Source organism: Piliocolobus tephrosceles, chromosome 4 (assembly GCF_002776525.5).
Source record: "Piliocolobus tephrosceles isolate RC106 chromosome 4, ASM277652v3, whole genome shotgun sequence".
Classification (NCBI taxonomy): Eukaryota; Metazoa; Chordata; class Mammalia; order Primates; family Cercopithecidae; genus Piliocolobus; species Piliocolobus tephrosceles.
Genome location: NC_045437.1, coordinates 160,250,884 through 160,264,614, shown reverse-complemented (window position 1 = coordinate 160,264,614; position 13,731 = coordinate 160,250,884). Strand labels below are relative to the sequence as shown.

Here is a 13,731-nt window from a genome sequence, read left to right as displayed (position 1 = left end):
AGCAAAAACAACAAAGATTTTGCACAAATACTATGTGGACCTGATGATTATAATTAAATTAGAATTATTTGAAATGGATTGTGACTTACAATGGCATTAAAACACTTCAAGATTCTGGCTTTTTAATTAAAATGCTTCATTTAGTCTTTCAATAAAATTGAAAACATGCCTCTCTAGTTTTTCTGACAACCCTTAGCAATTGGGGGTTTGACTAGAGTGTTTTATCACTGAATATATAGCACCAAAGCTGAATATAGCATTACAGACTTAGTGAATGAAAGGCAATCAAAAGCAGACAACTTTCTCTGGTGACCCATTTTGGTTCTGTGACGTTTCCCTTACTGAAAACGATTAAGAAGGCTGGAGCCTGTATGATCATGTTATTTGCATATCTCCCGCACACCAGTGGTACCTCAGGTACTTGCTACCAGTGACGTGGCACTGCCTCTTCAAAGTAGTTCATCTTCAACTTTTGGATTTATGTAAGCATATTTTGATATGTGTGGATACTTAAAACTACCAATTATAAGATGCAAAATGTTTATCTTTTATTTTTAAAATATATGATTATTGACCTGTAGTATATATGTCTATTCCTTACTTTTACTTTAGATTTACAGACCTTGTAATATCTTAGTTAAAGGATTGGGAAAAACTAAAAAACTGCTAAGTACCAACTTATTTCATAGTTGAACTATTATTTAGTGTTTTCTCACCATTTGCCAAGAGGCAATCTGGGTACCACGGATAGAGCAATAAAGATACTTTTATCATTTCAAAAACACTCTAGCTGTCCTCAACTTTTTCCCCATTTGAACATGGAGAGACTTTTCTTCTCAACCCAGGACTCGCAGGTCAGGCTCCTGCTTAATGTTCTCTTCACATACTTGGTTGTGTTCTGAGCATTTCCTGTGATGGCTACTTCTTTCATCTAGTCATTCTCTTTATTTCTCCCTGAATAAGCTTTGACTTACTGATCAGAGTTCTGTGCTAACACTTTGTACCTCTTGACACTGATAGGACCCCCTTGACAAAAGGAAGGAATGCTGTCTTGTGCAGTTTTAATGTGACTTTTGCTCCCAGCATATCCATCCTGCAGCTGCATTTAATAATCTGCTAGCTTCCTCCACCCCAACACCAGCAGCACCAATCACAAAGATTCTGTTTTTCTTTCCGTTCCATTTAATATTTTAAAATTTCCTCTAAAATAATTGGAACCTATTATAAATGGATGTATCATCAGTCTCTGTTCCAAATCCTTCTTGATTAGGAGGAATTGTGTAATACTACCATTTATTTCTGACGGTACTGACATACTAAATTCTGCCCTTTAAGTATGTACAACTTTGCCTCATCAATGGGAAGCAAACATTATTTACAAGAAAAGAGGCAATTGATTGGGCCTTAGAAGATTCATATTAACAAAATTCTTCTGGGAGCTTATAAAAATTAATTCCCCAACTGTTCATATTTTCTTAAAGCAACCATGGGTTGTGAGGAGTTCTTACTCACATTCATGTGCTAGCTGCCAAAGGAGATAGGGATAAAATAAACTACAGTTGATTTATGAACTGTAGTAAAAATAAACAGCTATGCTCAGTTTTCCAGAAAGTTAATATTTACCATTTAGCACTTACTTTACAATCACTTTAAAAGTTAAGCCATCCATATAGTGAAGTATATCTGTTCTTTGTTGAGTAGAAGGAATTAAACTAATCATGTTGCATTTAATAGAAATGTGATTTCCTTTGGGACTTACGTACATTACATTTTTCTCAATGATAATTTTTCCAAATTACTTTATGGTGTAATTTAATGCTTACTATAAAAGATACTCTATGCTGGTCAGAGTGGCTCACACCTATCATCCTAATACTTTGGAAGGCCAACGCAGGCAGATTACTTGAGCTCAGGAGTTCAAGACCAGCATGAGCAACATGTTGAAACCTTGTCTCTACAAAAAAACACAAAAATTAATCCAGCATGGTGACACATGCCTGTAGTCCCAGCTACTCAGGAGGCTGAGGTGCGATGCTGGCTTCAGCCTGGGAGGCAGAGGTTGCAGTGAGCCGAGATGGAGCCTCTGCCCTCCAGCCTAGGTAACAGAACCAGACCCCATCTGAAAGAAAAAGAAAGATAGAAAGATAGATAGAAAGGAAGAAACAGAGAAAGAGAGAGGAAGGTATGTAGGTAGGTTAGCTCTCATCACTATCTTGGTAATTTTACAGATTATGTTATTTGACATTGGCTTGTTGTATTAGCTTGCACCAGAGAATATGACATTTTATAATATGACATTTTATAAGTTTTACAATTAAATATATCTGGTTTATAGAGACTATGTTTGTCCCAAATTAGTAGTAAAACAAAAAAAGAATACCTCTATTTATGATGTGCTGTCATTCTCTTGTTACAGAAAGTTGGCTGTGATGGTTTATTAGGGTCTCTTGCGAGGGAAGATCATTGTGGTGTATGCAATGGCAATGGAAAATCGTGCAAGATCATTAAAGGGGATTTTAATCACACCAGAGGAGCAGGTAATTTTTCTTTATTTTTTCATAAATATTAATCCCTGCAATCTTTGGGGACACAAATTACATTGAATTTAACTTAAGAGATTATAGTTCTAATTCTATTGAAGACTTGCAATGGGTATTAAATGATTTTTGTGATGACATACAATCCATGTGATATGAGCCAGAAATCCTAACAAGCCCATTTCCCAATAATGAAAATATGAAATCATCTGTTGTACATTTAATAAGTTAGAAGAGCAAGGGAATAATCTAATTTGCATTGGCTAATGTTATCAGGTTTCTACAGACCGTATTCTCCAATGCAAAGAATGATGTCTACTGGAAAATAATGATTTGTAACAGCCTAAAGCAACCATTGAGAATAGTAATGTTCAGATTTTCAGCTTTCCATCTTTATTTTTTTCTTAATGTTTTTGCTACATTATCAGGGAGTACATTTTTGGAAACAGAGGGTCCATGACAGTGTAGCATACAACCAAGAGGAGTCAGAAGATGTGACATAATGTTCCAAATAGATTTAACAGCAAAGTTCATCCTCTCTTGCTTTCTCGTCTATAATTACTAATACTCAGGGAATGTGAGATTGAAATTATGAATGATCTACATAGTATGCATTTAAGGTAATTTACAACAAAATATGATATTGTCTTTACTGAAATATAATGATCCCAAAATGTGGTTTATGTACAGAAAATGCTTTATACTCAGGATCTTAAGCTTACTGGAAAGAAGCAAACATTTTCTGTGTTTACATTAGTCTGTTACCTGGGCATGTGTCTTGTACCCTTAATATTGGTATCTATTTTCATGATTGATATGCTTATGTCAAATATACTCTTCTCTTTTTAAAATTATACTGTACTTTTTGAGACAGCATGTCACTCTGTTGCTCAGGTTGGAGTGCAGTGGTGCATGGCTCACTGTAGCCTTAACATCCCATGCTCAAGCAATCCTCCTAACTCAGTCTCCCCAGTAGCTGGGACTAGAGGCATGCACCACCAGGCCCAGCTATTTTTTTTTTTTAATTTTGTTTTTTGTAAAGATGGGTCTCACTATGTTCCATAGATTTGTCTCAACTCCTGGGCTCAAGCAGTCCTCCTACCTTGGCATCCCAAAGTGCTGAGATTATAGACATGAGCCACTGTGCCCACTCCAGATATGCTGTTTTCATCATTGATATGCTTATATTACATATACCAACATTTTCCTAGTTTAAATTTCTTTTTGAAAAGAACAAGAATTCTGAGCCTAATACATGAATTAATTTTAATACAAAGAACAGGCCATTTATGTTTGAGTAATCGAGAAAACAGTTCATTCTAGATAAAACAGTCCTTCAGAAAAGAAAATTAGTCACAGTCTTCTAAAGTATGAATGTAAATTGTTTGCTAGGCCCAAACAGAATAAAAGATAAGTGAGCCTGAACATGTTAAAGCCCGGAAATGAGTAAGGCCTATGGTAAATTGCAGATCAAACTCTCAGTCTTCAAAGTGGTGAAAAAGGTGATAGGTCCCAAACATCAAAAATCTGCCAGCACTCATTTAGAAAAAATAAACAAATACTTAGCTGAAACAGGCTCTCAGACTTTCAACTAGGAAATGTAATTATAATAAGCTTTTTCCGCCTGATTGTGATGGCAGAAGTTTTTTTTTTATAGTGCAGAAATTCAAAAAAATTTGAAAGACTAAAGAAATTTAAAGATATTAGAGTTTTAAAGAATATTATTTCATATTTATTTAGTATGCCTGGAAACAGTTCACAGAATACAGATGCACATTTAGCACTGATGCCTTTATTTAATTGTAACACTTTATATTTCCACTAAGCATAGAAAACAGAAATACCATTAAAAATCAGTGACTCTTTTTATTCTGACTGTAGTTATGTGAATATATATTTTCCCAGATTTCTATTTCAAATCCCCTGTTTATTCCACTTTAATTTCTACTTTTGTTCACTGTAGGTAAGTTATATTAAAACTTACCTACCATGTTTATTTGGAAAATATCAGCAGTGCCTAAGATCACACAAATATTAAAGGTTAGCCAGGCCACTTTCTTCCTTACAACTCTATGTTAATTTCATATTGCTCACAGGGAAGAAACCAGAATTCTTAGCTTAGACCTTAAGGTCTACATGTGTTGTCCCTGTCTGTCTCTCCAGTCTCCTGTCACACCAAGGTCCTCTTCCTTCTCTGAGTCCTTACAGGTGCTTACACTGACCATGCCCCCACTGCCACCCACCAGCCTCCTCCACACACCCCCACATCTGGAATTTCCAAATGTGTATCGATCAGCTTTCTCTTGGCTTTGATGGATGAATGCCTAGGTATCACGTAGTTCTCAGTTCAAATATCATTTATTTAATGAAGTGATCCCAGAAGTGATACCTCTTATGACTAGTGACTATTTTAGTGATGTTTACCATGTTTGTATCCATATCGTTTAGCTCTAGTCACATTTATAATTTTATGTTCACTTGTCTTTCCTATGCCATTAGGCCTTAAGCTCGATGAGAAAAAAAAATGCTATTTTTGTTTAACACATATTTGTAATTATCAGCATAGTATGTGATCCATTAATATTTGCTAGTTTAATAATGAAATGCTAAATTTGTATAACGTTCTATTTTAAAAATTCTGCATGAGTTATTAATTCTATCATAGGCACCATCTACTTGTGACTTCAGGAATGTTGTATTTATTTCTCTTGAGACGATTTTATCCCTATAGCTATGTACTTCCTAGAATTTTTTAAAGGCCATGCAGCCCTCTTTGTCCAGTTTGGCCACGCACGTTGAATATATTATATGAGTAACACACGTGCAGACACACATGGGTGTTTTCAGTCCCTGTGCTCTACTTAGAGTTTGCTAAATCATTTTTGTTGGAGCTGGAAAATAAATTCAAGAAGCATTTGTTTTTGTTTTTGTTTTTTTCTTAGTACTTTATCATGTCTTCCATTGTAATTTGCCTAGCCAAGTGATACATTTTTAGAGGAATGAAAGGCAAATTATGTATTGGCCAGTTGTTGAACTGCATAGTTATCAGTATATACTAAGAAGAAAATGGCCATAAAATGTTTTATTCTTTGTATAAGAAAATGAAGTATAAGGAGGACATGCTGTAAGAGCTTTTGTGTGTGTAGTTGTTTGCCACAGCAATGGGAGAGTCCTAGTGTTAACTATTATTTTGTATTTTAGGAAATAGTTGCAGTGAATTATAGCAGGAAGTGAACAGGAGAAACAGACAGACCTGAGTTCAAAGCTTGGGTCAACAAATTACTGACAATGCAGTATTGGAAAGTGTATTTTTTCCTCTATCTTTATTTTCTCATCATATTAAATTAGAAGTGTAATATCCACCTTGGAGACTATAATTATGGTTAAAATTAATAATTTATGTAAAGTAACTATAATAATGATTAGCACTGTTACCATGAAGATGAAGAATGATATCAACATTTTAAGATGGCTGATTAAAAATGGGATCTCTGGTTATAAAATAGGATGTTACTGTGTGCAAAGTGCACAGGAGGATCAAATTTACAATATTGATTTCACTGGCTTCATGATCCAACTTCTAAGCTTCTAAGTCAGTACACTGTTAATTGTGCCAAATGGCTTATTTACTGAAAGTATTTAACTCCCAGTCATTGGCTTTCTCTCTTCATATGTGTTTGATTAATATCTTTCTACCTCTCTTCTTGAAAATCAGTCTAACCTTTCCTTTAAGTCATCCCAACTCAATAAAAGAGAATCGCTGTAAATACAGCTATAAACTTAGATATAACTATAGCTCTAATGTATAACATACCTCAGAGAGTACCATTAAACTCAAACAAGAATTTGCACATACTAGCTCTACTTTGTTATATCTACTCCTCTTTTTTAATATTCTGAAGTTCAACATCTGCTCCCAACACTTTGCTGAATTCATTTGCTTGGAGATTAACAGTTATCTCTTGACTGGAACACTCAGAAGACTCTCTTTGGTCACCTTTCTCTTTGCTGCCTCATGTTTGACATACAGCTTTTGACAGTTCACCAGCAATTCTTCTTGAGATATTCTCATCCATAGGGTCCCACTTCCCAAAACAGACCAGATGTCCTCCTTCTCATGATTCTTCTTCTCCTTCTCCTTCTCCTTCTCCTTCTCCTTCTCCTTCTCCTTCTCCTTCTCCTTCTCCTTCTCCTTCTTCTTCTTCTTCTTCTTCTTCTTTTTTATTTTTGAGACAGAGTCTCATTCTGTCACCCAGGCTGCAGTACAGTGGCACAATCTCAGCTCACTGCAACTTCTGCCTCCCAGGTTCAAGTGGTTCTTCTGCCTCAGCCTCCTGAGTTGCTGGGATTACAGGCGTGTGCCACCACACCCAGCTAATTATTTGTATTTTTAGTAGAGACGGGGTTTCACCGTGTTAGCCAGGATGGTCTTGATCTCCTGACCTTGTGATCTGCCTGCCTCGGCCTCCCAAAGTGCTGGGACTACAGGCGTGAGCCACTGCGCCTGGTCCCATTCCTCTATCTTTTTTCCTGATTTATTTTTATCTCTTTGTTAAAAACTATGACTGTCACCAAAGTTGAGTCCTTGATTTCTCTTCTTGATTTTCTCCACTTATTTCCATGCCTTAACTTGGTGATTCTGCAAGGATATCTCGCAAAGCTACGTCAATAACGTGACCTTTCTCTAGATTCCAGATGTTACAGAGTTCTTACTGGATGTTTTTACTAGTGTGTTGTACCATTTTGTTAGATACAAATTGCAAAACCAAATTTATTCAGTTATTACCAAAACTAGATGATTTCTCTCTTGATTTCCATGTTCCTGTAAATGATGCCCCATTCTCACATAGCTAATAATAAAGCATTGTGTTCAATATTTATTATGCCCACTTTCTTTTGGTTACTAAGTTCAGAAATTTGTTTCTACAGAGTATCTTCTGGATTTTCTCCCTTTGCCTCCACTACTCCTGGATTTTACCATTAGTGCCCTGACACTGTCACCCACAACTATATCCCTGTTCATCTTGGATATCACTGTTAGACAAAGCCTCTCGAAGCCAGGATCCAATTACCGAGATCCTTGCTATAGAATGTTCGATAGTTTCAAATCGATAAATTCATTCTCCTGGGCATACATTTAAACTCTATTTAATAAACCACTGTCTTACATCTTCTCCTTCCATCAGAATTATTTCATTCCAGTACCAGTAACCACACCACATATCCCTTACTCTTCCTTATACACAGTGAACTCATCCTTTTTCTGTATGTATCTGAAGCCTACCCGTTCTCCAAAGGCAGTTCATCTATTTACTTTTTTGTGAAGCTTTCCTTTATAAGTTGTTCTCTCTTCTGAATCATAGTGATTCTGTCTGATGACAGTGTTTCCCAAGTATGAGTAATGTTTAACAGGGAAAAAAAAAAATCCTACCTCTGTGAATAAAAATAGCAGTGAAGCCTTGAAGGCAGTAGCTTAAACAACTCTGGTTTATAATCTTCAGCAGAGAATTAACCATATCATTTTGCATATTACCTTTTTAACATGATATTTGCCATTGTATTCAACTCATTTATATAAGGTAGTCATGCCTGTCTTTCCAGTTCAATTATAAGCTCACTGAAGGCAGAAGTCACATACCTGACTTCTATGTGCAAATAGCCATTAGGCATCTGTTTCCATTTTAATTGCTGAGTATTTTGTTCATGTGAAAAAATGACAGTGCTTTTTATGTTTAATGTTACTGAGAATGGTTTAGTGTTGCTGAAATGTGCAATTCAATAGTTAAACAAACTGCGTTCTTGAATGGAAATTACGATTCTAAAAGCACATGGCACTAATTCCAGCCACTGCCACCAGGTGGGGTATATGCTACCTTTTGTTATATGCCAAGTATCTAAATATTCTCAGGAAGATGAATAATTAATAAATAGGAGACAACTCTGGAATTAGCTCTTGTGCCTTTTTTAAAGCTTAGAAGGTAGACTTTTATAAGATACATGGATCTGCACAGAACTACTAAGAACAGTATTTTAATATAATTGGAAAATAACTATTCAAGCAAAAGTAGGCATCTGTTCTCACTATTCTGCACTAAGTGAAACTTGAGTCTGTATTTTTCTACACATTTTCTCTTATCTCACTTTACCTTATCATTTGATTTCTCTTCAAGCATTATATCCCTAACATCTGCTGAAAAATGTGTCCTGAAAAGCACCTAATTTTGCCTTGGGTCTAGCTGTCTGACATCTTCAGAGATGACCCTAGACTGCTTGGTGTGACCTAACACTTTCTGTCGCCGATATCAGTTTCAAAACCCTTTGTTAATATCCTCCAGAAAATGCTTGATCTCTCTTGTCCTATACTTCAGTACTCCAGGGATTTAGTCCAGGCCTGCTATATTTTCTTCAGCTATATATTCCTTTTCCCCACACTTTCTAACCTAAAGAAGTTCCCACAACAAAATCTGAGGTTTTCTGTTCTATTTCACGATCCACTGTGTTTCTAACCAGGCTGTTCCACTGGGTTTTTTCTCTCCTCACAATTCATAAGGTATCAATGAGCTTTTTTTGTTGTTTTACATAAAATAAAAGTGCCTGTTTGTCCTCTATAGTGCTGTAGGCTCAACATCTTTCCAAGAAACTTCACTGGAAATCATGACAGCTTTTATATATAAAAATTTTTCTTTACATAAGTACTGAAATATCATAGCAATAACCAAAACCAAAAGGAAAACAAAAGGCAAGTCAATCAAGAAAAGAGATTTTGAAGGAACTCAAGATTTATTTCATGTTTTATTGACCCTTACAGGTTATGTAGAAGTGCTGGTGATACCTGCTGGAGCAAGAAGAATCAAAGTTGTGGAGGAAAAGCCGGCACATAGCTATTTAGGTAACCTGTGTTACAGACACAGAGAAGATCCAAGTACGAGCCCAACTCCCTGCCCTGAGAGTTCTATGATGAGGAGGAAGTCAATCTGTTTCTAGTTTTATGTTTGAACTTCCCAGGAACTATCTTTTGTCATATTAAGTAGGAATATTTTTCCTTCTCTCCCAAGGACTTCCCAGGAGCAAAAGCAGTCTGATTGTCTGTATGTTTTTGAAGGGTAAAAATTGCTTCCACATGTTAGTCCAGGATAAAACAAAACAAAACAAAACAAAAACCTCATTGAATGATTTGGGTATGATTTATATTCATGTATATTTCATAACTCTCTTTGTTTCACATATATACATAGATTCACACACACATATACATATTAGTTGCATTTATAAATGAATTTATGTGTATATATATAATGATCATTTCATCAGGAAATCTTGTGGCATTTTTGAAGTAATGTTCTACATACTAAAGGACTTGATTTTTTAATGGAAAAGGGTTCTCTCTCTTGCCTCATTTTAGGAAAACTCACCTATGAAGAAAATATTTTTAAATGTTTAACTATTATGAAAAGTACTGTATCAGTTATTTTAATCATTTAATTAGGTCATTTCATGATTTTTAAATATATGAAAAAATACTAAGTTGTCAAAATATACATGCTCATATGTTAAAAAAAAAAGTTTCAATCTAAATCTTGTGAAATATGATGATGTCAGGCAGAAGACTAAATAATTTTCCAGAATTTTAACACTGTGTTTGTATTATCTTTACACACACAAAAAAAGCTCTCAAGCCTATTTTTTGTAACAAAAATAATGTCCTCCCTATTTTTTCTTAAATGAGCAATAATGTCCCAATAAGGAATCCTTTGTCCATAAAAACAACTCAGCTTACGTGATTGTTTCTACTCTGCAATATCAAAAATACACAATCTACACTCAGATTGAATTTTTTTCAATAGAAATTGAATTCTAGGAGTAGAAAAATTTGAGGCAAGGGGACAGTAAAAGGAATTCTTTATCATGTGACACACTCATTACCAATTATTACCATTTGTTCCCAATATATGCATTGGTATTTAATCTGTTTTACCTACTATGGTACAAAGAGATCGTACAGGATTTTCAAATACAGATTAAAAGTCCTGATACCCAGTTTTTAGAGCCACTGGCCATAATCTAGAGAATTTCAATACATTCATTCAATAACAGACAAGTGGTTATTACACTTGCATGTATGTTTTCTTTTTTCCAAGCTATAAAGAAATATAGATATCTCATATGGAATTTTGTCAATTATACAAAATTCTAAATTATAGTATGGGTTATAGTAACCTGACACATGCGACTGAATAAGCCAGGCAATATTACAAAGGTGACATCTTCATGCCATCTCCAATTTCTTACCTCCCAGTCTCTTTAACCAATCCAGTCCTGTTTCCTGTCTCCCTCTATAGTAAATGCCTTTTTTAAGGTCAGCAAATGCCCTCCATGTTGACAAATCTCATGTTACTTGACCTGTAAACAGCATTTAAAACTGTTGACCGCTCCTCATTTCATTAAACACTTATAGGACCACTGGATGCCCCTTACTGGTCTCTTTTGTGAGGTCTTCAGCCTCTTTATGTTTCCAAATGTTCCCATACTATAGGGTTCAGGCCTGGGTCCTGATCTTTTCTCTGCTATATATATTCTCTCCCTAGGGAATTACATCCAGCTCTATTGTTTTACACGTTTATTTTATCAAAAGTTTCCTGGTACCTCAGAAAGTATAAGTCTGATATAGTTTGGATGTTGTCTCTTCTAAATCTCATACTAAATTCTGATCCTCAATATTGGAGGTGGGGCCTGGTGGGAGGTGATTGGATCATGGGCACAAATTTCTCACAAATGGTTTAACACGATCCTCTTGGTGCTGTCCTCATGATAGTGAGTTCACATGAGATCTGATTACTTAAAAGTATGTGACACGCACCCCCCACCCTCCTGCCCCTTGCCCCCTCTCTCCCCATGTGAGATGCCTGCTCAAGCTGCACTTTCTGCCATGATTATAAGCTTCCTGAGGCGCTCATCAGAAGACAAGCAGTTGGCAGCACCACACTTCCTGTACAGCCCACAGAACTGACAGCCGATTAAATCTATTTTCTTTGTAAACTACCCAGTCCCAGGTGTTTCATGATAGCAGTGCAAGAACAGCCTAACAGAAAGTCCAAAATCAAAAGTCCAAATAAAAACTTTGATTTCCACTCCATGCTAAAACTTCTTCTTCCTTTGGTGTTCTCCACTGCAGTGAATGTCACTGCATTAGTGTCCTATGCCTACTATAACAATTACTGCAAACTTGGCTACTTCAAACAACAAAAATGTATTCCCTCATAGTTCTGCAGGCCAGAAGTCAAAAATCAGTTTCACTGGACCAAAAATCAGTGTTTGCAGTGTTACACTGGAGACTCTAGGAGAACATCCATTCCCTGTATTTTCCAACTCTGGTGGCTGCCAGCATTCCTTCACTTGTGGCCTTGTCACTCCATTGTCTGCCTGCATGGTCTCATTGCCTTCTCCTTTCCTTCTGTGTTCAAATTTTCCTCCTCTTCTCTCTTATAAGGATACATATGATTGTACTTAAGGCCTACCTGGATAATTCAGGATAATCTCCCATCTCAAGATCTTCAACTTAATATCTGTAATTTTTTAAAATGTGCCATAGAAGGTAATTATCTTAATTTGTTTGTGCTGGTATAAAAATACCATAGATTAGGTAGCTTATAAACAACAGAAATGTATTGCTGATAGTTCTGGAGGCCAGGAAGTCCAAGATCAAGGCACTAACAGAGTTGGTGCCCTTTAAGGGCTCATTTCCTGATTTATAGATGGCATCTTCTTGCTGTGTCCTCACATGGTGGAAGGGGCTAGCTAGCTCTCTGGGATAAGGACACTAATCCCAATTATAAGGGCAGAGGTCTTATGACCTAATCACTTCTCAGAAGATTCCACCTTCTAATGCTTCTAATTCTAACTTGGGGTTAGTATTTCAACATATAAAATTTACGAGGGGGACACAAATATTCAGACCATAGCAGTAGCATTCATAGGTTCCAAGGATTAGGATGTGGGTATCTTTTCCCCCCTCAATAAAATTTTTTATTGTAAAATATATATCACATAAAATTTACCATCACAGCTATTTTTAAGTGTCAAGTTCAGTGAATTCAGTGGCATTAAGTACATTCACACTTCAATGAAATCTTTTGAAGGAATACAAAAACCCATTTTAAAATTCATATGAAATTTTACATACAGAAGTGACCCTGAATAGTCAAACCAATCCTGAAAAAGAACAAAGCTGGAAGATGCAAACTTTCTGATAGTAAAACTTTCTACAAAGCTACGGCAATTAAAATAGTATGATCCTGGCATAGAGACAGACATCTAAACCAATGGAAAAGAATAGGAAGTTCAGGAATATATACATATTCAAATGATTTTCAACAAGGGTACCAAGACCATTCAACTGAGAAAGGACAGTCATTTTTTTCCAGTGGTGCTGGGAAATCTAGATATCCACATGTAGAAAAATGAAGTTGGACCTTTACCTAAAACCATATAAAAAGGCTGTTTTGTCCAGGGCTTTTGATTTTTGATTACTGATTTAATCTCTTTGCTAATTATAGTTCTATTTATGATTTCTCTTTCTTCGTGATTCACTTTTGGTAGCTTTTGTTTTGGGAAATTTGCACATTTCATCTAGGTTATCTAATTTATGGTCATACAGTTGTTTATAGTACTCTCATAATCCTTTTTATTTCCATAGCATTGATTATAACATCCCCACTTTCATTTCTAATTTTAGTAATTTGAGTCTTGTCTTTTCTTTTGTTCCCTTAGTCAGTCTAGCTAAAGACTTGTTAATTTTGTTGATTTTTTCAAAGAACTATCTTTTAGTTTTGTTGATTTTTCTCTATTGTTTTCTGTTCTACGTTTCACTTATCTTTAATCTTATTTGCTTTCTTCTACTAGTTTGGGATTCAGTTTGTTGTTTTTCCAGTTTCTTACATGGTTAAGTTTTGTTGTTAATTTGAGATCTTTTTTCTTTTTTAATATAAGGGTTTATAGGTATACATTTTCTCCCTAGAAAAACTTGTGCTGTGTCCCATAAGGTTTGGCTTTGGCATGTTGAGTTTCCATTTGTCTCCAGATAATTTCTAATTCCTGATTAGATATTTTTTTCATTGTTGCATTGGTTGTTAAATAGCATGTTGTTGAATTTCTACAAATCTGTGCATTTTCTGTTTCTGTTCTTGATTTCTAATCT

At 35.5% G+C, this 13,731-nt stretch overlaps 1 protein-coding gene across 1 annotated transcript in view; it reads left to right on the top strand.

Moving 5' to 3' along the window:
• Positions 1-13,731, top strand: part of ADAMTS19 (ADAM metallopeptidase with thrombospondin type 1 motif 19) — a 252,046-nt gene that overhangs the window by 179,043 nt on the left and 59,272 nt on the right. The window contains exons 15-16 of the mRNA XM_026454497.1: positions 2,417-2,537; positions 9,346-9,426. Of these exons, the coding sequence (XP_026310282.1) occupies positions 2,417-2,537; positions 9,346-9,426 (202 nt within the window). The remainder of the gene's footprint in view (positions 1-2,416; positions 2,538-9,345; positions 9,427-13,731) is intronic.